This window comes from Procambarus clarkii, chromosome 77, assembly GCF_040958095.1.
Source record: "Procambarus clarkii isolate CNS0578487 chromosome 77, FALCON_Pclarkii_2.0, whole genome shotgun sequence".
NCBI lineage: Eukaryota > Metazoa > Arthropoda > Malacostraca > Decapoda > Cambaridae > Procambarus > Procambarus clarkii.
Genome location: NC_091226.1, coordinates 17,210,506 through 17,238,054, shown reverse-complemented (window position 1 = coordinate 17,238,054; position 27,549 = coordinate 17,210,506). Strand labels below are relative to the sequence as shown.

Below are 27,549 nucleotides of genomic sequence, written 5' to 3'. Positions count from 1 at the left end.
AGCTCAGTTGATTAAAGCAGTGTCTGGGATGCTCCCGGACGCAGGTTCGAATCCTCGTCACGGCCCTTGTGGATTTGTTCATACTCAAGATATTCCTAGCTAATATTTCAGTTCATCCAATAAAACTCACATTTTTGTTCCCCGGCAGTATGTACACAACCTGGGGCTCCAAAACATGGTTTGCATTTTGCAATGATCAGCAATAAACAATGTATATTAAATTAACGCTCACTAGAGCGCAGCTCTGCTACCACTCCCGGCTTGGTGCCCTCTATTTAGATAATTGAACATAGAGCTTTGGTTATGTCTGTCATTCTTAAAACTCCTAACGTTTGCCACCACACTATACACCATACAGGGTATATATACACGCCACTATACACCCTCATCTTGACGTCCTCATACCCCCTCCCCCCCCCCCTCCCTCCTCCACACACCTCACAACCTCAACCTTCACCGCATGAGGGGGGGGAGTGAGAGGGGGTGTTGCGCACCAGTGTATGTATTAACGTGTCTGGGACGTACTGGGAATCTCACGAATATTCCTCATTGCAAACACAAATGGTCACAATCACGAATGACGAGACGGACCAAACAGCTCCCTGTGAACGCCAGGGACCAAACGGTTCCCTGTGAACGCCAGGGATCAAACGGTTCCCCTGTGAACGCCAGGGATCAAACGGTTCCCCTGTGAACGCCAGGGATCAAACGGTTCCCCTGTGAACGCCAGGGATCAAACGGTTCCCCTGTGAACGCCAGGGATCAAACAGCTCCCCTGTGAACGCCAGGGATCAAACAGCTCCCCTGTGAACGCCAGGGATCAAACAGCTCCCCTGTGAACGCCAGGGATCAAACAGCTCCCCTGTGAACGCCAGGGATCAAACAGCTCCCCTGTGAACGCCAGGGATCAAACAGCTCCCCTGTGAACGCCAGGGATCAAACAGCTCCCCTGTGAACGCCAGGGATCAAACAGCTCCCCTGTGAACGCCAGGGATCAAACAGCTCCCCTGTGAACGCCAGGGATCAAACAGCTCCCCTGTGAACGCCAGGGATCAAACAGCTCCCCTGTGAACGCCAGGGATCAAACAGCTCCCCTGTGAACGCCAGGGATCAAACAGCTCCCCTGTGAACGCCAGGGATCAAACAGCTCCCCTGTGAACGCCAGGGATCAAACAGCTCCCCTGTGAACGCCAGGGATCAAACAGCTCCCCTGTGAACGCCAGGGATCAAACAGCTCCCCTGTGAACGCCAGGGATCAAACAGCTCCCCTGTGAACGCCAGGGATCAAACAGCTCCCCTGTGAACGCCAGGGATCAAACAGCTCCCCTGTGAACGCCAGGGATCAAACAGCTCCCCTGTGAACGCCAGGGATCAAACAGCTCCCCTGTGAACGCCAGGGATCAAACAGCTCCCCTGTGAACGCCAGGGATCAAACAGCTCCCCTGTGAACGCCAGGGATCAAACAGCTCCCCTGTGAACGCCAGGGATCAAACAGCTCCCCTGTGAACGCCAGGGATCAAACAGCTCCCCTGTGAACGCCAGGGATCAAACAGCTCCCCTGTGAACGCCAGGGATCAAACAGCTCCCCTGTGAACGCCAGGGATCAAACAGCTCCCCTGTGAACGCCAGGGATCAAACAGTTCCCCTGTGAACGCCAGGGATCAAACAGCTCCCCTGTGAACGCCAGGGATCAAACAGTTCCCCTGTGAACGCCAGGGATCAAACAGTTCCCCTGTGAACGCCAGGGATCAAACAGTTCCCCTGTGAACGCCAGGGATCAAACAGTTCCCCTGTGAACGCCAGGGATCAAACAGTTCCCCTGTGAACGCCAGGGATCAAACAGTTCCCCTGTGAACGCCAGGGATCAAACAGTTCCCCTGTGAACGCCAGGGATCAAACAGTTCCCCTGTGAACGCCAGGGATCAAACAGTTCCCCTGTGAACGCCAGGGATCAAACAGTTCCCCTGTGAACGCCAGGGATCAAACAGTTCCCCTGTGAACGCCAGGGATCAAACAGTTCCCCTGTGAACGCCAGGGATCAAACAGTTCCCCTGTGAACGCCAGGGATCAAACAGTTCCCCTGTGAACGCCAGGGATCAAACAGTTCCCCTGTGAACGCCAGGGATCAAACAGTTCCCCTGTGAACGCCAGGGATCAAACAGTTCCCCTGTGAACGCCAGGGATCAAACAGTTCCCCTGTGAACGCCAGGGATCAAACAGTTCCCCTGTGAACGCCAGGGATCAAACAGTTCCCCTGTGAACGCCAGGGATCAAACAGTTCCCCTGTGAACGCCAGGGATCAAACAGTTCCCCTGTGAACGCCAGGGATCAAACAGTTCCCCTGTGAACGCCAGGGATCAAACAGTTCCCCTGTGAACGCCAGGGATCAAACAGTTCCCCTGTGAACGCCAGGGATCAAACAGTTCCCCTGTGAACGCCAGGGATCAAACAGCTCCCTGTGAACGCCAGGGATCAAACAGTTCCCCTGTGAACGCCAGGGATCAAACAGTTCCCCTGTGAACGCCAGGGATCAAACAGATCCCTGTGAACGCCAGGGATCAAACAGATCCCTGTGAACGCCAGGGATCAAACAGATCCCTGTGAACGCCAGGGATCAAACAGATCCCTGTGAACGCCAGGGATCAAACGGTTCCCTGTGAACGCCAGGGATCAAACGGTTCCCTGTGAACGCCAGGGATCAAATGGCGAACGTGAACGCCTTGTGAACGCCATGACTAACCTTGTCTACGAGCTGTTTGATCATGCCGTTCCACTGTTGGTTGTCGTCCATTGTGCCGAACTTGCCATCAGGAGCCTCGGAGATCTCGTACCTGCAAGAGGAAGACAATGGTTCCTACTGGAGGCTCAGAGCGCTAAACAACCCGTCCTCTTAAAAATAACGTCACTTTCCGCTGGTATGCGCACTATGGCCAAATTTGGACGTAATTTGAAGTGAAATCGACTCACAAAAGTGACGTACTGTTCCGTTTTCTGTTTGAGTCGTCCGGCTTACTCGGCAAGCTTAGAAGAGCCAACTTTCCATTAACGTTTTTCATACCATTTTGAAACTTTATGAGAATTTCCTGCCCACCTAACCTATCAGAGGACCCTTAACTTACTGTTGTTGAAAAAAAATCCCAATTTTATTTTATTTTTCATTTTCAAATTACGTCCATATTCGGCCATACTGGCAAACGGCCAAAAGCGACGTTCTTTTAAAGAGAACAGGTTGAGCTCCTTCTCAATGCCTTCGACTTGAACTCCCCCTTTTTAATAATGCTTTAGGTTGTAACATCAGTGACTTTAATGTATAACTGCTTTTAGAAACCCCGCTTGGGGTTATTGATGTAAATGTTCTCTTGAGATATGCTCTCAATTCTTACCATTATGATCTGACAAACAGGCCAATAGATTTTCTCCAATCCAATTATCTAGTGTCTGCAGACACACTATCCTGTTGACCTGTTCAATAAGCTTACCCTAATGACCTGATCCTACACCTGAAGCAGTTCAGGATATATCGTTCAAGAATAGAACTATCCGGAGATTCATCCTCCAGCAGTGACTCGCCCAGAAGGCTGGCCACCGTAGAAGCGACCTTCCTCCTCTCGTCTATCCTTGCCCTACATCCCATTCTCCTTCACCCTCCGCCCTTCCTAAGCTGAGAAAAAGACGTGGGAAATGACGTACTCGAAGTTGACAATCAACTTGATCTCGTTGATGAGGTCGATGCAGTAGCCGTAGAACTCGGGCTTTCCATCTGCGTTGATTTTCTTGTAGACGAAGGGCGGTTGTTGGACCGTGGTGACCCTGTACACCGTCACCGCCTGCAGGAGGGACAAGCCTGTCACTGTAGGTGCTGGGAGGAGGAGGGGGTGGACCAACCAGGTGAAGAAGGTTGGGCTTTTATTTAATATTATATATATATATATATATATATATATATATATATATATATGCGCGCTCCATAAATTAGGGTTAATTAGGGATAAATTAGGATATGAGATAATATATTCCTACTTTAAAAATATAGTATAACTTAAAGGTTAGTGGGGGTATAAACCCCCTTAGTTATGGGTTAGGTTAAGGAAAATTGGGTTATGTTAATGGTAAAGACATAGTCATATCCTTTTCTGAAAAAAATATGATGTAAAATGGAGTTCAGATACAGGTTAGGTTGAGGATGGTTAAGTTAAACTGGCGTAGATGACATGCCCAATAGTGGTAGTGGTAGTAGACATCCATCAGTCTCAGGAGACTATGGAGTTGCGCTCTGGGTGTCGGTCTGGAGTGGCCTCACCAGGGCGCAAAGCCAGGGTAGGTTGATTCGGGGGAGAAGCTGTTACCCATGCAGCAGGTCCCCCCTCTCCACGGCGCTGAAAGTCTCCAATGGAAAGGCATACGTCCAATAACATTTACATTAACCCCTAGGTAATAGAGGTTGGGGGGGACGGGTTGCTTGTACAAAAATGTGTACAAAAAATGGCTAAAAATAAGGTGCAATATTGAACAAAGATCTTGGTATCAAAGGTTACGTCCAAGGCGGTTAGGTTGATTAAAAAGAAAAAAAAGAATACAGTGCCTATGACGTTAGGTCGAAGGCAGGTTAGGTTCATCGTTGCCAAGTCCATATCCAAAACAAAACATTGCCAGGAATATTGAACATAGATCCAGGCAGGTTAGGCATGAGGCAGTTAGCTTTGTATTAAAAAAGGTAACTATCAAAAGAACGCATCAAGCCGAGAAGGCTATGTAGCACCATCAAATGTGTGGGATAATCAGAGGGGGCTAAATATCACCAAGGATGCCAATACGAGAACAGAAACTCGTATGGTGAGCGATATCAAAGGTATCCGTTTCACCAAGAATGCAATCGAGGGACAAGTGACCGCGAGGGACGGTCGGAAAGCAAGACACACGCTCGTCTTGGAAGTCAGGACATACAACAAGGATATGCACGACTGTAAGAGGGACAATGCAGTTTGGACAATAAGGAGCAGGGCGGCGCTCCATTAAGTGCTAGTGAGTTAAACGTGTATGACCAATATGTAACCTCGTCCCCCACTTAAATCCTCAGTTAAGATTAAGAATACGGATCTTCTAAACAGCTAACATGTTAAACCTTATTGACTAATAATAACCCAGATAGAGCAGGGTTAATAAATGGTATTAAATATCAATTATTGATATTTATTCACTTTTAATTAAACTTAAGTTCCTGTTCTATGTCAGTTAACTCTATAACCCCCCGCTCCCACTGTGGAATTGTGTAAAACTCATTACTTATGGAATATACAGTCCACTACTTAATGTAATATACAGTCCAATGACGAGGAAAACAGAATCAATAAAATAACAGCCACAATCCCACACATAACATGTAACAAACACACAATACATAAGAACGTTTTTCACAAACATAATAGTATACGGATGAAACATTAAGGGTGGTTGTGGTGGTGGCCAAAACCACCAGTAGTTTTAGACCGTCGTGTGACAAGTACTGGGAAGACGGGACACTACGAGCGTAGCTTACATTACCTAACTACAGGCAACACACCTGTGTTTCCCCTGCCACAAGAGAGGGCGCCTATAGGGAGCACCGCTTAGTACAGAGTGCCAACTCACCTGGTAGTCCTGGAGGCTCTGACCAGCCTTGAACATGAAGGTGCCAGGCATGCCAGTCATCCAGTCCCCAAGGGTCTTGCGGTCCGCAGTCTTCCCTCTCAGGATCAGGAACTTGTCCATGGTGACCGGCAGGTCCAGGAAGGTCATCCCGTTCCCGCCCCACTTTACGCTGCCCCAAGTGCTCGTCATCGCCACCTGGTGGTGAAGGTTGTCGTCATCACATTAACCAACTCATCCTTTATATCTGGAGTATAAGCTCCCTTTACCAACTAAAATTACTACACAAAATGAACTTAAAAATATAAAATTGACTGTGCAAATTGAACATTTAAGTGGAGGCGACGAGTCACAATAACGTGGCTAAAGTAATTTGACCAGACCACACACTAGAAGGTGAAGGGACAACGACGTTTCGGTCCGTCCTGGACCATTCTCAAGTCGATTGTCAAGCTCCTGATGGATGACTAAAGTGCATATAGTGAAGGGAGGGAGGTTTAAATCAACAAGAAAACCCAAACACCTATCCCTTCATAACCTAGTCTTGGGATAGAAATCAGGGCTGGGTACAGTGGACACCTAGGTAAAAACTGGTTCTACTTTGGTGGGTAGAACTAGTAGATTCTTGGGTTCTAAGCTTTCATCTCTTCATGTAGGAGTGGTAGTGTGGGTCTGGGACATCCCTGATACCGTTTAGAGTGGATCAGAATTAAAACAATGGTCCACCTGACCTACATTCTACCATACATTAGTCACTTGCTTAATTAACAAAGTTACAAGTTGGTCTTCAAAGTTGGCAATCTTGTCTGTATTATACTAAAGGATAACTTGTATATTTTGATAATTACCAACTTGTATTACTAAAAGTTCTTCAAAGGAAGAACAAATTAAACAATTCCTTAAAAATCTCTAATTTTTATCACAGTTCATCCCCAATAACTAACAACTTTCCCTATAACAAAGCCTTTTTTTCATACCCAAGATGCTTCATAGTCTTTCCAGGTTGGCGGCGCCTTTTGATAATTACTGAAAGTTACATTCGCTGAACCAAATCCCTTTCGACCTAATCAGTTCATCTACGAGGAAAGATGAGCCTTCCAGGAGACCGACGACTAACTCACCGACTTGAGGGCAGAGAGGAGGTCGAAGTCTGGTCTGACAGGAGGGTTGTCCTCCTTGAAGGCCTCACACTTTATGTAGGTAATGTTGCTGTAAGCGCCGCTAGCTGCCAGAGTCCTGTGGATAAATAGATGGATAAATCGATATATGGTTGGATGGATAGATGGACAGATGCTTGACAGACCCGAGCAACGCTGGGAATAAGGGGGCGGTTGACCTGTTCCCCTTCCCTTCCCTCCATGAAATGGCAAAATATATCATTCCACTCTTGCTAAATACCAGTCCAACTACTTGGGGTGGACGGTAGAGCGACGGTCTCGCTTCATGCAGGTCGGCGTTCAATCCCCAACTATCCAAGTGGTTGGGCACCATTCCGTCCCCCTGTCCCATCCCAAATCCTTATCCTGACCCCTTCCCAGTGCTATATAGTCTTAATGGCTTGGTGCTTTCCCCCTGATAATTATCTTCGCTAAATACCACCTCATTAAGTTATTCAGCATATTTTCTACATAACAAAAGTTAGTTTTTCTTATGTAGTTTATTGATAAACATTATTTATTGAAGTTGGTTACAGTGGTGGAGGATAGAGGACGGTCGTGAAGGATCGGGAAGGTTGTGACATGGAATTTGGTATTGGATTTCATATATACGTTAGAATATTTACAAATATAAAACTTTCTATTTCGTATGCAAAACACAAACGTCCTCTCTACCTAGAAATTAAGTGATTTTCATATATTCATGAAGCAAGAGTCGACGCCGCTGGAGACGACTCACCCTGCTGCCTTGATGCCCCTGATGGCGTAGTCGAAGTAGAAAGCAGAGTCGATCTCCGGCGTGGCTGTGAGCTGGAAGTCCTTCTGGAGCATGGCGAGTCTGCCGCGGGTGTCGGCGCTGGCGCGAGGCCGCAGATACACCACCGTGGCGTTCTCACACCCACACTGCACGTCGTCGTCGTCCTGAAGGAGTAACAACAGTACCCGAGACCTCCAGCTTAGTACGGAACCCGGGACAACGGAGACACTGATCCTGCCATGCCTCCAGGCAGTCAGCAGAGGATGTGTGGCTACAACTCCTCCAAGCAGGCAACAAACTACCTTTCAGACTAAGTTATACAAGACTGCTGTTACCCAGGCAGCAGGTCCCCCCTCTGCGACGGCGCTGGAACCAATCGTATTGGCGTATGCCTTTTCATTGGCGACTTTCAGCGCCGAGGAGAGGGGGGGCCTGCTGCCTGGGTAACAGCTTCTCCCCCGAATCAACCTACCGGGCTTTGCGCCCTGGTGAGGCCACTCCAGACCGACAACCAGAGCACAACTCCATAGTCTCCTGAGACTGATTGCCTACTGAGACTGCCTACTACTATACACGACTAGCAAGAGTCAGACCGGGCTTGCAATGCAGAATGCTCGAGACTGATGACTGGTACACTACAGGTACAGGTTATACTCGAACTCTCATCCACATCAATAACTCAGTTCGGTTCTGCCCACCAGCTATGAATGGCAAACAATTTGTAAATACAAATTTCAAACAAAATTTTCTTAGTAATATGAAAAATTATGCACTGATCTCGGGAAAGATAAGAACAAAAAAGATATTTCTATTCACAGATATAATTATATTATAGAACTTGGAGCGTAGGCTCAACAGTTTTACTTAGTAATGCACGGGATTTGGTCTAAACAATAGATTGTACCCAAGTAGATAGACCATATACCTTTGACACAGCATACCAGGCATACTTCCGCCCGAACATTCCATTAGCTGTGGCAGCATCAAGGATTCTACTGATGGTCTTCTGTCGTCCCACAGCGAAAAAGTTAACGATGTCTGCATTCTGTGAGAGAGAAGAATGAGGGACAATCCTCTCACAAGGGACCTTGTAACGTTAAGTATTGCAGCCAGATTTTATAACATGTTAGAGGGAGTGAGAGAGAGGACTTGCCTTGAGCCTCATGGTCTGGTTGCGCACCAAGTTGTCCGTGGCCTCCACCATCGTCATAATGTGTCGACACGGGAGGTTCATCAGTAGCGACTTGTACTTGTGCTCCATCACTGTGAGGGAAGATAGAGGTGAGAGAGAGATAAGGAGGAGGGTGGCGGCAGGTAATATGGAGGTGTAAGTAGTGGTTGGACAGGGAATGTATGATCAAGGACAGAGGAATTAGTGGTGGGGGGGGGAATGATCAACAGAGGGAAGGGGTCATCGGAAGGTGGAGGTAGGAGACATGGGAAAGGGGCAGGTTGGAGAGATGATGGGAGGGAAGACAATTATACGCAGATGTAGTATTAAAAATTATGCTACTAATAGCGAATATACCTCATAATAATAGCAGTAAGTGTCAAGAGCTGTCGCCATAATGTGCTGATACACGTACCGGAGGAGTGCGCCAAGACACGTACCGAAGGAGTGCGCACAGACACATACCGAAGGAGTGCACCAAGACTCGTACCGGAGGAGTGCACCAAGACACGTACCGGAGGAGCGCGCCAAGACACGTACCGGAGGAGCGCGCCAAGACACGTACCGGAAGGAGTGCGCCAAGACACGTACCGGAAGGAGTGCGCCAAGACACGTACCGGAAGGAGTGCGCCAAGACACGTACCGGAAGGAGTGCGCCAAGACACGTACCGGAAGGAGTGCGCCAAGACACGTACCGGAAGGAGTGCGCCAAGACACGTACCGGAAGGAGTGCGCCAAGACACGTACCGGAAGGAGTGCGCCAAGACACGTACCGGAAGGAGTGCGCCAAGACACGTACCGGAAGGAGTGCGCCAAGACACGTACCGGAAGGAGTGCGCCAAGACACGTACCGGAAGGAGTGCGCCAAGACACGTACCGGAAGGAGTGCGCCAAGACACGTACCGGAAGGAGTGCGCCAAGACACGTACCGGAAGGAGTGCGCCAAGACACGTACCGGAAGGAGTGCGCCAAGACACGTACCGGAAGGAGTGCGCCAAGACACGTACCGGAAGGAGTGCGCCAAGACACGTACCGGAAGGAGTGCGCCAAGACACGTACCGGAAGGAGTGCGCCAAGACACGTACCGGAAGGAGTGCGCCAAGACACGTACCGGAAGGAGTGCGCCAAGACACGTACCGGAAGGAGTGCGCCAAGACACGTACCGGAAGGAGTGCGCTAAGACACGTACCGGAAGGAGTGCGCCAAGACACGTACCGGAAGGAGTGCGCTAAGACACGTACCGAAGGTGTCGTCGTAGATGATGCCAGCATTAGTGATGTTCTGAGTGCGGACGATGTCTCTGATGGCCTGGACGATGATGTCACCAGGCGGCATCAGCTGCACCAGGTACTTGCTTTCGTTGGATGTCAACGTCCGCCACTCCCTGAGGGGTCACAACCACACGCTAGCAGGCACATCCAGGCACGCACATTGTACATCCAGGCACGCACATTGCACATCCAGGCATGCACATTGTACATCCAGGCACGCACACTGTAAGTTAACACGTTCACAGAGACGCATGAACAATGGCACTGGCATCCCCTGGCACCATATACAAGCCTCCTGTGAGGTCCTCACCCGTGGACTGACCTACGGTTTACATCGTCATCTCTGGGAGTGGCAGCAGGATATGTATCCCTGACAGCTAGTTCGAAATTTGTGTTTTTTGTTGGAATCTGTTGTTGATCAGTCACGATCAATATTCTCTCTTCTCTTCCTGGACTCGCAATCAACATCCCTCCCAGTCACACTCGTTACTTCCTTCCCTCTTCATTTCTCATCCATCCACCTTCATTCCCTACTTCTTTCACTCAATCACCCTCCCTTCCTCCTTCCTTCCTTCTCAAACCCACCTTCTCTCTCACTCCATCTCCCACACACCTTCATTCCCTCCCTCCCAGGAGTTTGAAGCCCGTCAGTACCTAATGTCACCCTCCTGGCCATAGGAGGCGGAGAAGGTGGGAAGAGCCAGGGCCCGGGTGAAGCTCTTGGCCGTCTCGGCCATCATGCCTGTGGTGGTCATGTCGAGGATGATGTGTGGCGGCTTACTAGCGGTGATGGCTCCGTCCATCAGGTCGCAGGTCGCGTTGACCGTGCCCTCGATGTCGCTGCCTGCAACGCCGCCGCCAGAAGTAATAACTGAGGTTAGTATTACAAATACAAATATTTATTCAGGTAAAGTACATACGAGATACAAAAGTTGATGGATTTATAGATAGAGCTGGTACATACAATGCCTAAAGCCACTATTACGCAAAGCGTTTCGGGCAGGTCTCGGGTATTGGTCTCTGTTGGTCGGCAGATATGAAAGAAGCCGTATATGATTGCAAAAGATTAGTCGAGCAGTAATAAGAGTGAAGGAAGAACCATGAAGAAAACAGTGATGAAGTATTTTGGAAAAGTTAAAAAGCGAATCACCGAAATACATTGAAAAGCAAAATTAAAGCGATAAGTGAGAATAATAAAAATATTACATTATAAATAGGCAGAGAAAGAATATTGAAAGCTCTAGGAGAGGAAGGCATGAGAGGAGTGCCAATCTGGACATGTTTGCCTTAGTGGCTTAGCTTCTTGACGTTATCTTGAGATGATTTCGGGGCTTTAGTGTCCCCGCGGCCCGGTCCTCGACCAGGCCTCCACCCCCAGGAAGCAGCCCGTGACAGCTGACTAACACCCAGGTACCTATTTTACTGCTAGGTAACAGGGGCATAGGGTGAAAGAAACTCTGCCCATCGTTTCTCGCTGGCGCCCGGGATCGAACCCTGGACCACAGGATCACAAGACCAGTGTGCTGTCCGCTCGGCCTACTAGACTATCTGATTATACAAGCCGTCTGTGTTTAATAGGTGATTAAGCAGATAAGCTATCTCCAGTGTCAACAGGGTGGTTCGCAAATGCAAGAAACTTACCAATACCCCGGGACCCATAATAAGCTACAAATCAAACCATCTTCAGCAGGAGTGTACGGAAGCAGAGGGTTAGTTAATGATTGTTAAAAGTCCGCCTCGACTAGCCCTGATCATTGACTACTTTGATGACCTGGGGCCAGATTCACGAAGCAGTTACGCAAGCACTTACGAACCTGTCCATCTTCTCTCAATCTTTGGCGGCTTTGTTTACAATTATTAAACAGTTAATGAGCTCCGAAGCACCAGGAGGCTGTTTATAACAATAACAACAGTTGATTGGCAAGTTTTCATGCTTGTAAACTGTTTAATAAATGTAACCAAAGCCGTCAAAGATTGAGGAAAGATGTACACGTTCGTAAGTGCTTGCGTAACTGCTACGTGAATTAGGCTCCTGACCTTGGTGAGTGTGGGGCAGTTACTGTGTGGGGTCAATACTAGCTGCCTGTACCTTTCTTGATGACCATCACGTCCATACGGTCGACCACCACGCCCTCTGCCTGGTTCTTCTTCAGGTAGTCGATGGCTGCTTTAAGTCCCTGTTCCGCTGGGGCGTTTCCCTCCTCCCGCAGCACCACTGTAACCACACACACTGGTGTTTACACCTGTACCATCAACACCACTGTAACCACACACACTGGTGTTTACACCTGTACCATCAACACCACTGTAACCACACACACACACACTGGTGTTTACACCTGTACCATCAACACCACTGTAACCACTGTAACCACACACACACACACACTGGTGTTTACACCTGTACCATCAACACCACTGTAACCACACACACTGGTGTTTACACCTGTACCATCAACACCACTGTAACCACACACACTGGTGTTTACACCTGTACCATCAACACCACTGTAACCACACACACTGGTGTTTACACCTGTACCATCAACACCCCTGTAACCCCCCCCCACACACACACACACACTGTACCAACTCACCACCAATGTAACCACCAACACCAATGGAAGGAAGAAAATAAGAAGAAAAAAGAAGAGAGAAGAAAGAAGAAGGGGGAGGAGGACGAGGAGAAAGAGCAGCAGGAGGAGGAACAGGAACAGCAGCAATTCATTAGGCAGTGATGTGGTGGAGGCAGACTCCATGCAGTTTCATACGTAGCTATAATATAACTCTAGGCTCAGGAACCTCTACACCAGTAGATTGAGAGTTGAGAGGCGGGAACAGAGCTGAAGCTCAACCCTCACAAGCACACCTACGCAAGTATACACACACCAATAATTGATGAGTGGAGCTGGGTGGCTGGTGGACGTGTTGAATAATGTAGGGAACTGTCGCTTCATCAGACAGGCATGCTGGAGTCCTCTATCTTACACACCTCCGGCTCCACCACACACCTGCTCAAACACGTGCCCACACCTGCTCAAACGCGTGCCCACACCTGCTCAAACACGTGGCCCCAGCTTCCGTGGGGGCACTTGTTAGATTCCAGATCGAATCCCACACCAGTTTTCATTTACCATTTGTAATGTTGCGGAATGCTGAACTATGATTTTTAAAAGGTGAAGTTGGCAATAACTTTTACTTAACTTCATTCATCAGCTCATGTTCTGGTGGCTTGAGCAGCATGAGCAGCTTGAGCAGCATGAGCAGCGCCCTGCACACCCTCTGTCGACCCCCCAGCCCTCCCCCCCCCCCCAGTGACCTGGCGAATGAATTCCTATTTCACGTCACTATGAACTTTAGAAACTCACTGGAATTACGAGACATCACCACGGGAGACATTTCCGACATTGGGCGGGGCTCACCATAGCCCGTGCTTCTTGCCCCGCTCCTGTGCCAGGTAAGTTACGGGTTCACCATAGTCCGTGCTACTTGGAACTTGTTCCGAGTAGCTGAATCTATAACAACAACGAGACTCATCTCGTTGTAGCTGTGATGGGAGCCTGGAGCTGACCGCCTTTTTTGCCAGCTAGCGAGGGGACGGAGCCACGGGGGCACGGAGCCAATGGGGCACGGAGCCACGGGGGCACGGAGCCACGGGGGCACGGAGCCACGGGGGCACGGGGGCACGGAGCCACGGGGGCGGTCGCTCGTCGTTCGGTCGAATATGGACGTAATAACTTTATCGAAGTATGCCGTGTTAATGGCCGCCACCCTGTGATTAGGAATACTTTAGCTACCCCGATTGGTCACACCCCAGAGGCAGGCGGGTAGACTCAACCCAGACCATGGCTTCAGTTGGCACTCCTTGGACAGGAGTGCCAACCGCACTCCTTAAGTTAAAGAGTGCAAACAGTTAAGGATTGGCGTGGACTACTGTGCCAGGTAAGTCCACTACGGGCTCGCCATAGCCCGTGCTACCTGGAACTACCTGCTTTACCACTGTGCCACCGGGATTTACCTGCACCTGTTACTACAACTGGAGGGTTGAAATGGCCTAAACTACTCTATCCTTGAGATGTAGTTTACGATCTCAATAAACGTAGTTGATACTATCGCCTTACTGCGCACGTTTAACACACCAGGTGTTAAATGAGGAAGGGAAGGGAACTATCAAGGGTAAGCGCCAAGCTATTACAACTATATAGCACTGGGAAGGCGATGAGTCACAATAACGTGGCTGAAGTATGTTGACCAGACCACACACTAGAAGTTGAAGGGACGACGACGTTTCGGTCCGTCCTGGACCATTCTCAAGTCGATTCAATCGACTTGAGAATGGTCCAGGACGGACCGAAACGTCGTCGTCCCTTCAACTTCTAGTGTGTGGTCTGGTCAACACTGGGAAGGGGGTGAGGATAAGGATTGGGGATGGGACGGGGTGAAGGAATGGTAGCCAACCACTTGGACGGTCAGGGATTGAACGCCGACCTGCAAGAAACGAGACCGTCGCTCTACCGTCCGACCCAAGTGGTTGGACATGTGTTAAATGAGGAACAAGAATGCGCTTGCCCTCGACACAATGGTTAATACGGTGCTCAAACGACTGGGTAGAAATATGACAAGTTGAGCAGCGTGACCCTAGGGTGTGTGGCGGGCCCAAAGGCCCACTAAACAAATGAAGGCCGATTGATTGATTGATGAAGATTAAGCCACCCAAAAGGTGGCACGGGCATGAATAGCCCGTAAGTGGTGGCCCTTTTGAGACATTACCAGTATCAAGAGCTGATACTGGAGATCTGTGGAGGTGTGACTGCACCCTGCGTGACGGGAGATGTCTCCCGTGTGAAGGCCGAGTGTATCGTGGCATTATAAGCCACGGACCAGAAAGAAATTGTTATGGTCCTTGGGAAGGGTCAGTTATTACAGATCATTTCCCCATAATTACACACTAATTTAATATCTAAAAAAAGAAAATGAGTAGACACGTGATTGAGTCTTCCCAAAAAGGTCAAAATCCAGCTGATGAGCGCACCGGTGCCATTATCCCTGGATGTGGAGACGCCTTTGTCTTGAATGTCGACGGTCGTGAGGTAGATGCGCCGACATGCGCCAGGGAAGACTTCCCTTGTACTCTCTAATTTTGTCTTCAAGTCTGTACTATACTTGTGGCTGTACTTGGCCTGTAGAAACACACAGTGGTTCTTGGGCTAGTGTTGTGGATCGTCATGTTTAGCCTCGAGATCTTCAACCACTATAACACCCTTCAACATTTTGGCGCAAAATGCACTAACCCATCTAGACACTAGCCACGAATACCATAGTCGCAGATTATCTGACACTAGTCTAACTAGCTCGCTACACGACCGGTTGGAGGAGGAAGAGGGGAGGAGGAGGAAGAGGGGAGGAGGAAGAAGAGGGGGGGGAGGAGGGAGAGGGCAATGGTTGAGGATCTTACACTCTACAAAACCACCTACCTAGCCCGCCATGTCATCTTATGTTTGTGCGAAATTATTTCAATATTTGTGCAGTCATTGTGCATCCCCGCCACAGGACGTGTGGCGGGGGGAGGCAGGGCGTGTGGCGGGGGGAGGCAGGGCGTGTGGCGGGGGGAGGCAGGGCGTTATGAGGAAACTCACTCATTACTCTTCAAGAAACTGAACATTGTAAATGTGTGTTCCGTGAACTACCCTGTGTCACAGTGTCATGTATCATGTGTCCACCACCCAGTCCTCTCCAGTGGTCAAAACGTCACAAAAAAATGATGTACTGAATCGCCCGAACTTAATCGAGGATCCACAAATCGAAAAAGATGTTTTAGCCGTAAGTAATTTATTCAACCCGTCCTCTTAAAAATAACGTCACTTTCCGCTGGTATGCGCACTATGGCCAAATTTGGACGTAATTTGAAATGAAATCGACTCACAAAAGTGACGTGCTGTTCCGTTTTCTGTTTGAGTCGTCCGGCGTACGCGCAGAGGCTATAAGAGGAAACTTTCCATTAACGTTTTTCATACCGTTTTGAAACTTTATGAGAATTTCCTGCCCACCTAACCTATCAGAGGACCCTTAACTTATTGTTGAAAAAAAATCCCAAATTTATTTTCATTTGTTTTCATTTTCAAATTACGTCCAAATTCGGCCATACTGACAAACGGCCAAAAGCGACGTTCTTTTTAAGAAGACAGGTTGATTAATTAGTCGTCAAAATGCGATGTGCTGCTGGAGAGGACAAGGTTATAGCCTTCTGCCTCCGGACCTACAGGCCGGTGTCCCTAACTTGTATACCATGCTAGGTGGCGGCGGTCAAGGTATACCATGTTAGGTGGCGGCGGTCAAGATCCGTAGCGAAGGCTTTTGTAACATTTCACTAACACAGGTTCACACATACCAGTATACCTAATAGGTATACTGGTATGTGTGATATACATACCAGGTATGTATATCACACATGGTATACTGGTATATCTCATTTAGGTACTAATACCAGTACCTAAATGAGCCAAGAAGATATTAGACACCATTATTTTGTTGTCTGTGCCAGACTTGTTAATAGCCACTAGGCAGCGATGTGATGGAGGCAGACACCATACGCAGGTTTAATATGTACAGATGATAGCCTAACTTAGACTAATGTAGACTAAATAGCCTAAGCTACTATCATTTCGACATTTATCTTGTTTCAAGCTCTAGAAAGTGAGACAATAAGAGCCCAATAAGCTCAGGAACCAGTTGATTGACGGTCGAGAGGCGGGACCAAAGAGCCTAATCTCAAACCCGCCAACACAACTAGGAGAGCGTTAGTGTATCTCCAACACCAACGCACATACAGATCCAGTTACATTACCTAGGACTTCCCATGGCTATATTGCAGCCCTGGCAGAGCCATACATTATTCATGGCTGCTCCTTCACGCTGATCAATACCCATCTTCCACTTCTTTGTGTGGATATTACGTTGTTACACGGCCGCGTTACCCACCTATTCTCACACTACCCACACACACACATACGTGTAAATGTGTAGGTGGAGCCACGACATCGCTAGTACAATCACTCCAGCAGTTCTCAAAGATCAAGCGGTTAAATAGTCAAGAGGGTAAGATTGTGGTTATGGTCGGTGGAAAAAGCTTTATTGTATAATATTGGCGCTTTAAAGTTCTTAGTATGGGTTAGTTTAGTAACAGGGGCGCTTGTGTGGCTCTACCACAACGGTTCAGAGTGTCGAACCACCACAACGGTTCAGAGTGTCGAACCACCGCAACGGTTCAGAGTGTCGAACCACCGCAACGGTTCAGAGTGTCGAACCACCGCAACGGTTCAGAGTGTCGAACCACCACAACGGTTCAGAGTGTCGAACCACCGCAACGGTTCAGAGTGTCGAACCACCACAACGGTTCAGAGTGTCGAACCACCACAACGGTTCAGAGTGTCGAACCACCACAACGGTTCAGAGTGTCGAACCACCACAACGGTTCAGAGTGTCGAACCACCACAACGGTTCAGAGTGTCGAACCACCACAACGGTTCAGAGTGTCGAACCACCGCAACGGTTCAGAGTGTCGAACCACCACAACGGTTCAGAGTGTAGCACTACCACAACGGTTCATATAGCGCCATTACACAATAACCCTACTGCAAAAATACCACAATAAAAATAGCCAACCACAACAACATAACTGATCAGTTGTGTGTCCTCCACATTAACATAACGACCCGTGAAGCCACTGGAATAAAACTATTCTAATCGAGTCATTATTATGGCTCATCAACCAATACGTCTCCGGCCAATCACGGCCCTGGCAGTCAAGATCAACTATGACGTTTCTACAACATTCTAACAACTTTCACCATCTAGCAATTGTGACAACCAATATAGCAAGTTGTAACAACGTTTTAATATGTCATAAAAACATTGTAATATCTTGTTATAAGTTGTAACAAGGGAATCATAGGGGCCATTACGTTATGAGTTGGTACCGTCGTACCATTAGGGTACCAGTAGTGCTTCAGGTCAAGTTGCTCATGGTATCCAGATACCACAAGGACTGATGCAAATCACTAATGGTGCGCGGACACCATGGAAGATCAATAACAAGGGAGCCGAGACATATGGCACCCTTGAGCCTAGTTGGCTAATACTATCCCTCCCCCCCCCCCCTCTACGATACGATCCTTGACGGATATTGTCCAGGCACTGTCAACCAGGTCACTGATCTAGTGCCACTGTGAACGGCTCTCCTGGTACCGTGAAGTCATCAGAATCGGTGCCAGGGACCCTTCTTGAGGTTATCTTGAGATGATTTCGGGGCTTTAGTGTCTCCGCGGCCCGGTCCTCGACCAGGCCTCCACCCCCAGGAAGCAGCCCGTGACAGCTGACTAACAACCAGGTACCTATTTTACTGCTAGGTAACAGGGGGCATAGGGTGAAAGAGAGACTGCCCATTGTTTCTCGCCGGCGCCCGGGATCGAACCCGGGACCACAGGATCACAAGTCCAGTGTGCTGTCCGCTCGGCCAACAGGCTCCCTTAGGGTTGATCACAGTCTTACCTGGGACGCGGTCGGGTCAAGATACCTGCTCCGCACCTTCCCCCCCCCCCCCTCCCCCCATGCTGGGTACTGAGATGGAGACTCAGTCACCAGAAGACATGGCTACTTCTCACGACGTTATTAACATGGCCTCTGAAAGCAGCCAGTCAGACGAGGAGGGCGAGTATCTAGAAGTTCTGACAAGGAATAAGAAGAAACGAAGAAGACAGGAGGCAAGGTGTAGTGTGGACAGTAATACACTTAACGGAAACGATAAGAGAATGAAGAACGACGCCGAGACTGATGCAGACAAACGGACGGAACGATGTGAGGAAGGTGAGGGTCAGCGGAGATGGAGGCTTCTCTTCCCTGCCTCATGCACGTTGGCCTATCATCAGAAGCTGCTGTGGACCGTCAAACTCGGAAGAGAACACCGCAAGTTCGAGCCCCTGCTGAAGGAAGGTGTAAACAGACCTTACTTAACGGTAGGTTCTATGGAGGCAGTGACGTTTCTTAGCCGGCAAGGATATGATGGAATTCTTATGGAAATACCGGAGGGGAACGAGAAGCTGACGAAGGTAATTATCTATAAATACCCTCAGATTCTGGACCCCGAGTTTATACTCGACGACCAACGATTTGTGTGGGCCAAGCGTCACCTTATTAAAGGTGAAGCTAGGAGTCAGGTGGTGGCTCTAGTGAGAGGCGACGTACCCGAGAAAGTGTTCATCACCGGGGCTGGCTACAGGCATGTAGCAAAGTATGTGGAAGAGCCCATAATATGCCTGAAATGCTGCAGATGGGGGCATAAATCCTGGAGCTGTCAAAATGATCCACGATGTCGTTTCTGCGGAAAGTCTCACCTCTCTACTGTGTGTAGAAACAGACTGAATCTGGGTGAGAAAATAGTTCCCAGATGCTGCAACTGTGGAGGTGTTCACAATGCGAGCTCGGCTGTGTGTAGCAAGAGGCCGAGTATGGCTGTTCTCCGGCCGGTGAATGTTACAGAGCAAGCAAGAGCTCTTACCCAGACACCGGGAGCACAGCAAAACAGTCTGCCCCAAACAGTGCCAGTGAACCGGACGAATGCGTGGGTAAAGGAGTCACCTTTACTTAGGCAGGCTCCAGCAACAAGCAGCCACGCCACCACTCAGGACTCCGGCAGTGACAGTGTAACGGTGAGTGAAGTGGCTACTGTGGCTCAGAAAGAGGGTCATAATAATATGGTCAAGGAAGTGTGGGCTGAACTTAAAAAAGTTGGTGAGTTCCTCCAAAATCTGGGGCAGAGAATCGAGTCCATCGAGGCTAAATTAAACGTTCAGGAGGTCAAGGAAAATCACAAAACGGTGAAGGATAGTCAGGATATAGTGGTTGAGGACAAAAATGAAATATTGAGTGATGAAATGAAGGAAAGTGAAGTGTGTGTGAATGATGGTAGTCGTAGGGAAAGGAAGAACCCTATAATTACACATAAAATGAAAGAATCATTTGGGCCAATAATGGACATCTCAGGGCTGAAAAAATCTCTTGAGAATCGCAATGTCGCTTTTACTGGTGAACTTGGGAGGAGGTGGGAGATGTTATACAAGGTATGGCTATCATTTAGTGAACTTATTGGGGATGACTTAGGCAATGAATTGATTAATAATGGATCACCCTAGACTGAAAGTGTTGTCATGGAATGTTAATGGTTTGAGAAACAGGGTTACAGATGTTCATTGTTATGTGATGGGAAATGATATTGATGTTGTAGCTCTCCAGGAGACAGGGGATAGGAATGAAGGATTATTGAAATTAAATGGTTATAAAGGGTTTCACCTCTTCGCTGCAAATAACATCAGAGGCACGTCGATTTATGTTAAGAACTCCATACCAGCAGAGTTAGTAGAACCGCCATCAAAAACGCAAGGTATAGAGAGTGTCTGTATTAAATTATCATTAAGGGAAGGGGAATTTATTGTAGTTAATTTGTATGTATCCAGGAACTGCTTCGACGCTAACTATTTACCTGACTGCATTTATACTAATCCTTCACTGGTCATTGGGGACCTTAATGCTCGGCACACAAGCCTTGGGACAGTAGGTAGTATTAATACTAATGGGGTCAAGTGGTTACAGTTTCTACAAGATCATCCAGATACCTGTCTCTTGGGAAACAATGAACCAACTCACATCAGGGGAGGACGGCTTGACTATGCCTGCGTTTTAAACTCTCAGGGGATTATGGGGGAGGCTCGGGTTGTTCGGGAACTACTTAGTGACCACTTTGCCTTGAACGTTGAATAACCACTGGGGAAAAAACAAGTCCACTTTCAAAGGAAAAGGCTAAATATTAATAAAGATATGAAAAATTACTTTATTCAAAATATGGGAGATTGGTATCAACATTACACGCCGCTCTGCGTTGATAGTTTTTACGAGGATATGGTCGAGAACATAGAGAAATTAGTACAGAGGGAAAATAACGGGGGCAGGGGAAGCAAGACGCACGGACCTAAGAAATTTAAATATTCCAATGATCAGCAAGTCAAGGGATGGGAGAGAATGCTACGGAGTGCGCATAAAGCATGGTTAAAAAATGGAATGAGGGATGAAGAGAAAAATACAATGTTGGAAGTGGCTAGGGAATGCAGTCAGGTGAGGAAGGAGGCGCGGGACAGATACTGGCAAGAATTTGCTCAGTCCATTGGTAATACTAAGAACCTTAAAGACATATGGAGAGCAGTAAATAAAGTCAGGGGTTGTAAGACCAAATTCATTGCTCACTCAGATCCAGGGAAAGTTGCTAATGAGTTAGTAGATAAATGGGCAAGTGCTGCTGGTATGGAGTCCTTACCTGCAGACACGAGAGTCACCATTGAGTCATGGGAAAATATTAGAAATGGAGTAACTTTATGTGCCTTAAATACAAGATCTATAACATGCACTGAGATAACCCACGATGAGCTACTGGATGCTATAAAAAGTGGCAGTTCCACTGCTCCGGGAAAAGATGGAGTAACGTATGACATTCTTAATTATTTAGCCGGTATGAAACCTAGTCCCTTACTTGATTTGTTTAATATGAGTTATAGAGAGGGAAAGTTACCAAGAAAATGGAAAGAGGCTGTCATCATTCCTATCCCTAAGTCAAACGGAGGCTACAGACCTGTCTCCTTAATATCCTGCTTTTGTAAAATGATGGAAAAGATTTTGTTAAATAGGCTACTCTACCTTGTAGGTGATAACATGTCCAGTAATCTCTTTGGTTTTATCAAAGGCAAAAGTACTGCGGATTGTCTCTTAAAGTGCTTGTCTAATGTGGATGACAATTGTAGAGTTTTTGTTGATCTACAAGGAGCGTTTGATAAAGCCAATGGGGAAGTAATCTTATACGAATTAGCCAATCTGGGAATAACAGGGAGATTGCTACACTGGATAAGGGATTATCTACAAGGCAGAAAAGGTCAGGTGTATTACCAGGGATACATGTCTGAGGAACGGAGGTTTCAGTTAGGTACCCCACAAGGGGGAGTATTAAGTCCCACCTTATTCAATGTATTAATGAACAGATTAGCATCAGAGATGTATCCTCCAGGGGTCACGACGATCATATATGCTGATGACATTCTTATACAAGGCACTTCTGGGAACAAAATTCAAGATGCTCTTAACATACTTGGTACAACCTGTCACAAGTTAGGCTTAGTTATAAATGCAGATAAAACCAAATACGAGTATAGGAAACGAAGAAATATAACACTTACTCTAAATGGTGTGGAACTGAGCCGTGTACAGAAGTACAAGTATCTGGGCATGTATGTTGGATACACATGTGAGAGTAAAAATGCTGAAATAAATCATATCAGCACCTTATGTAAAGCCCGTCTGCATCCTCTAAAAGCACTGGCTTTTTCTGGTAAAGGTGTTGGGGTACCTATCTTGCGGATGTTATACATAAGCACTGTTCGATCCCTGATAGACTACGCAGCACCCGTATTGTCTTACACAGGCCAAGGCAGAATTCAAAAAATAGAGCTGATACAGAACGAGGCTATGAGGATTATTCTTGGATGTCAAAGAAATGCAATGATTGAAATAATGAGAATGGAATTAAATTTACAGAGTGTGTGTGATAGAGTCCGTGACATTAACACTAGAGTATCTATTCGTTTCATGCGGAGAAAAGGAGGGGATAAGCTGTTTGAGAGCGTTCAGACCTGCTTGAGTGACGTACACACTTCCAGGAAACTGAGGGAGACACGCTATACGAGAGGATTAGCTCATGACCTCAGGGAATACGACGTACTTGACTGCTGTAAACCCTCTCGACAGTGTAATATGTCTGCTCCCTGGATAGTACAGAAAATAGACGTCGAAATTGTACCCCTCAAGGTGAAAAAGATTCATCATGAACCGGGACAATTACGGTGTTTGTATGGAAGCATGATATCTCGGTTACCAAGAGGCAACAGTTTACATGTATATTGCGACGGGTCGGTGGCGGAAGATGGCAGGGCAGGGTGTGGTGTCCTAATAAGGGATTATACGGAGTTTGGGACTGTGGACAGGATAATTGAACTCCGGCTTAGTAATTATATATCATCCACACAAGCTGAACTGCAGGCCATTCTGGCGTGTTTGGAGGAAGTACGTCATGACGACAAAAATGTTTTTGTATTTGTCGATAGCCGAGGAGCACTGGAGTCCTTAAACAGTCGAAACCCAGTCTTCATGTCTATAGTGGAGGACTGTAAGAGAAGATTAACTGAGATACAGCTGAAAGGTTATAGTGTGAAATTCATGTGGATTCCGTCTCATGTTGGAATAGTGCTCAACGAGGTGGCGGATGACTTGGCCAAACGTGCCACATCAAAACCACAAGTTGACGTTGAATGTGAATTCACAATGAGACAAATAAGAAGCAAAATCAGAAATATTCAGGCACAGGCGGGAGTGGAGAGGAGAGAGATAATGTATGAGAGAAGTCAAACCATGCAACACTACATGTATGTGAGTCAAAACACCCATTTCACTTATGGTAAAAGGAGAAATGCTTGGAGTGACTGTGTACATGCGGCTCAGGCTTGGGTACAAATATTACTGGGAATATGGGATAGATGTTCATGGTAATGACACGAAGTGTAAACTATGTGGTATGTTAAGGTCTCACACCCTTGCCCATTATATTCTTGATTGTCCGTTGATTAATGTATATAGAAACACTGAGATAAGGACTGTTCCTGAACAAATAGCCTGGATGTGTCACAACGGAAAGGTTGATGATATTCTTGAGAGATATAAGAATTTTGCACCAAGATTGTAATATTTTGTTGAATTATCTGCAGGTGTCTTGCAAATTGTCTATACAGTATACCTAGGTCATAAAAGTATTTGTGTGTACGTCTGATACCATACTACTTGTGAAGGAGGAAATGTATATGTTTACCTCTCAGAATGTTTGGTAATATGTTTATTGTTTGTGATGTGTGTCTATGTATATATTAACACGTTGTACTGAATGGGGTGAGAATAGCTTGAGCTACCTCATCCCTTTGTGTGTATTTTACCTCAATAAACTTATTTCAATTTCAATTTCAATTAGGGTTGATGGTGTCTATATGTATTTTTTTACCGTTTTATCAACGTGTTTTTCATTATTGTATGATCTACGTGTTTTGTTACCGATGGAAAGTTGCAGCCACACGTGTTAAATCTTGCAGAGAAAATATTCACACACACTAGTCAATAATACACACATATAGAAATATAAAATTCAAATATGTATTGATCTACAGGGATATGTAGAGCAGGGTATTTTCCATCCTGGGGTGCACATGCCCCTGAGGTGCACATGCCCCTGAGGTGCACATGCCCCTGGGGTGCACATGGTCTGAGGACGGGTTGACCCAGGGGCAAGTCCATTCCATCCAGAGGTCGACCCCCAAGACGCATTCGTGCATTTTAACATGCTGTTCATTTAAAATAGGATTTTTCTCAAATATAAATATATTTATATATAAACATACTGTACATATTTAGCCATCGGTTAGGTTAGGTGTTTAGGTTCTGTTAGCGATTATTTGTAGTACGTGGGTGAAGCATTTACAGCGTTGTGGTTCGAACAAAATTCGTCAGTGATGCACAAGTTCCGGAAGTGTTCGGACGTCATCAGTTGGGAGTCGTGTGTAAACCGTTTTTCATTCATAAACAGGGGTAAGGGGGTTGGCGGGTGCATGGAATGGACTTAGGCTTTTGTTTATGAGGACGCTGCCCTGGGGTTCACGCACCCAGCGTAAACACAACTGTACCCGCGTACCAATATGCTAAAATGGTTGTCAACAAAAATAACACTAGAAAATCACAATGGTGTGATACCTCACTACACGAACCTTTCCAGAGCAACCCCTGTGGTGACCCAGAACGCTGGTTCGAATCTCCAGATTAAACTAATGATTTTCGCAATAAATATTATTCTACGTTTAAGACGTCCCGTACGTTATGTGTGCGTCAGACAGACTTAGCAGATAAAGCCACGTTAATAAATATATTACGTTCAGATTCACAGTAATCATTAAAAATTTAATTTAAATACTTACGCCATTCGTGCAAAACTATCGTTTAGCTGCAGGGATCTCAAGCTTACTATAGTGACATGCAGGGGTGTGAACAACAGTTGCGAGGGCAAGATGTGGACCGCTTCAAGCACCGACCAAGAACCATCCATGACTGGATCAGCCAGGAAACATTAAACAAGGTCATCCACGCTCCGTGTGGAGTTTCACTAACAACTGCTCACCTGGGAAGAACTCACACCGTTGGAGAGAGGCTGATCCTGCCCTGAGCCGAAGACATCGCCACCATTAAGCTCGGGGACCAACATAGTACTGAACTTTATACCTTGGCGCCAGCACTCTCCGGCCGAACACACTACGACGTTGCTACAACGTTGAAACGAGTTTTAACACCAAACAATTGTAACAACCAATACAGCAAGTTGTAACAACGTTCTAATACGTCATAAAGATCCTCGATTGAATCAGGAAGGCGTCCTACAGCGTACATACTGGGGCACCAACCCGTCCTCTTAAAAATAACGTCACTTTCCGCTGGTATGCGCACTATGGCCATATTTGGACCTAATTTGAAATGAAATCGACTCACAAAAGTGACGTACTGTTCCGTTTTCTGTTTGAGGCGTCCGGCTTACTCGGCAAGCTTAGAAGAGGCAACTTTCCATTAACGTTTTTCATACCGTTTTCAAACTGAGAATTTCCTGCCCACCTAACCTATCAGAGGACCCTTAACTTACTGTTGTTGAAACAAAAATCCCAAATTTAGGGGCACAACTGCTCCTCGGCCCAACCTGTTCTACAAACAACGTCCCATTTCGATCGAACGCATTACACAAGGCCAAAAATTGTACTAGAAAATAGAAGCACCTCACGAAAGTGACGTACTGTCCCGTTTTCTGTTTTGGGTCCTCAGGTAGGTTAGGAGACCACTTTAAATTAACCGTTTCCTGGACGTTAGGAAACCTTAGGATAGGCTGCCACAACTCGCCATGTTGATGGGTCAAATGCAATCCGAGTCATCTAACAATTCACTACCTGTTGAGGCCTTATTAGTAACCTTTAACAAAAAATTCCAAGATAACTCCAAACTCGACTTGAGAATGGTCCAGGACGGACCGAAACGTCGTCGTCCCTTCACCTTCTAGTGTGTTACAATTGACTTGAGAATGGTCCAGGACGGACCGAAACAACGTCGTCCCTTCACCTTCTAGTGTGTTACAATCGACTTGAGAATGGTCCAGGACGGACCGAAACGTCGTCGTCCCTTCACCTTCTAGTGTGTTACAATCGACTTGAGAATGGTCCAGGACGGACCGAAACGTCGTCGTCCCTTCACCTTCTAGTGTGTTACAATCGACTTGAGAATGGTCCAGGACGGACCGAAACGTCGTCGTCCCTTCACCTTCTAGTGTGTTACAATCGACTTGAGAATGGTCCAGGACGGACCGAAACGTCGTCGTCCCTTCACCTTCTAGTGTGTGGTCTGGTCAACATACTTCAGCCACGTTATTGTGACTCATCGCCTGCAAACTGTTTCCTTTAGTTCTGCGGCAGCTAAACTAAAAGCTTAGTTAGTTTTTGTACATTTAAAACGCTTTTCAACAATTGAGAAAAATACGGCACAATAACTGTTGAAGAATGTCAAAGAGTTGTAAAATTTTCTTTTATTTGTCGGTTACGTTTAGGTAACCATTATATGCTTATGTATCTACACATTTATTGATGATATTTACAAAAACAGTGTGACTATGTACGTGTATTACTTATTGCTGGAGTACAGGGACGACACCGCCAGTTAATGACCCTTCTCATACACTACATAATTAATAATCACTCATACACTACAGAGTTAGTTAATAATCGTTCTGGTTTCAGACAGGCGAGGACTCGCTCGTTCGCCGAGGACAACAAAGTCCGTGAGGAACTATACAACGGGGGGTCACAACAGCTGACCGTCATGTTATTACGAACAGAAAAGGCGTCGAATCTAGCAGCATTGGCGAACGTTTAGACTTAAGAGCTTGAGCTTGGCAAGGAATTGGCGGGAGCGCCAGTTATGACCTTACAGTGGACAACTAAGGAAAGAAACTAGTGTACTGACCACTTACTATGATTTGAAGACAAGTCAATGGAAACGAGAACTACTCGTGTCGTAAGACATCTAATGAATTGCTATTAAATAAAAGTCAAGAGGCACTAAACTCTAGGGAAGTGCCCCCTTGCGTGTGGCTCTTGCAAAAAGGTCACACGAGGCTAGTTGAACACTTGTAGAAAAAGGTCTTAAAAAAAACTAATCCACATATAATCTAAAGACGGCAGGGCAACTAACAAGTATAACCGGGCGACACAGATTACACTAAGTCTGTCAGACTTTTGTAACCGTTATAAAGTAGACTGGTAGAAAAGATGTAATACCAGTTGTGAGCGAGTGTTAACATGGATGAGGGAATACCTCAGCAACGCCAGACTGGCACCAGTGGGGCCCCAC

The 27,549-nt window shown here is 46.9% G+C and overlaps 1 protein-coding gene across 4 annotated transcripts in view; it reads right to left on the bottom strand.

Annotated features, from left to right (window-relative positions):
* Nucleotides 1–27,549, bottom strand: part of Ir25a (ionotropic receptor 25a) — a 50,146-nt gene that overhangs the window by 19,772 nt on the left and 2,825 nt on the right. For all 4 annotated transcript variants that reach the window (XM_045729217.2, XM_045729218.2, XM_069313956.1 and 1 more), the window contains exons 3-12: nucleotides 12,071–12,196; nucleotides 10,636–10,825; nucleotides 9,952–10,094; nucleotides 8,693–8,802; nucleotides 8,465–8,584; nucleotides 7,522–7,703; nucleotides 6,747–6,861; nucleotides 5,629–5,823; nucleotides 3,691–3,827; nucleotides 2,741–2,831 (exon numbers count right to left, since the gene is read on the bottom strand). In XM_045729217.2, the coding sequence (XP_045585173.2) occupies nucleotides 2,741–2,831; nucleotides 3,691–3,827; nucleotides 5,629–5,823; nucleotides 6,747–6,861; nucleotides 7,522–7,703; nucleotides 8,465–8,584; nucleotides 8,693–8,802; nucleotides 9,952–10,094; nucleotides 10,636–10,825; nucleotides 12,071–12,196 (1,409 nt within the window). The remainder of the gene's footprint in view (nucleotides 1–2,740; nucleotides 2,832–3,690; nucleotides 3,828–5,628; nucleotides 5,824–6,746; nucleotides 6,862–7,521; nucleotides 7,704–8,464; nucleotides 8,585–8,692; nucleotides 8,803–9,951; nucleotides 10,095–10,635; nucleotides 10,826–12,070; nucleotides 12,197–27,549) is intronic.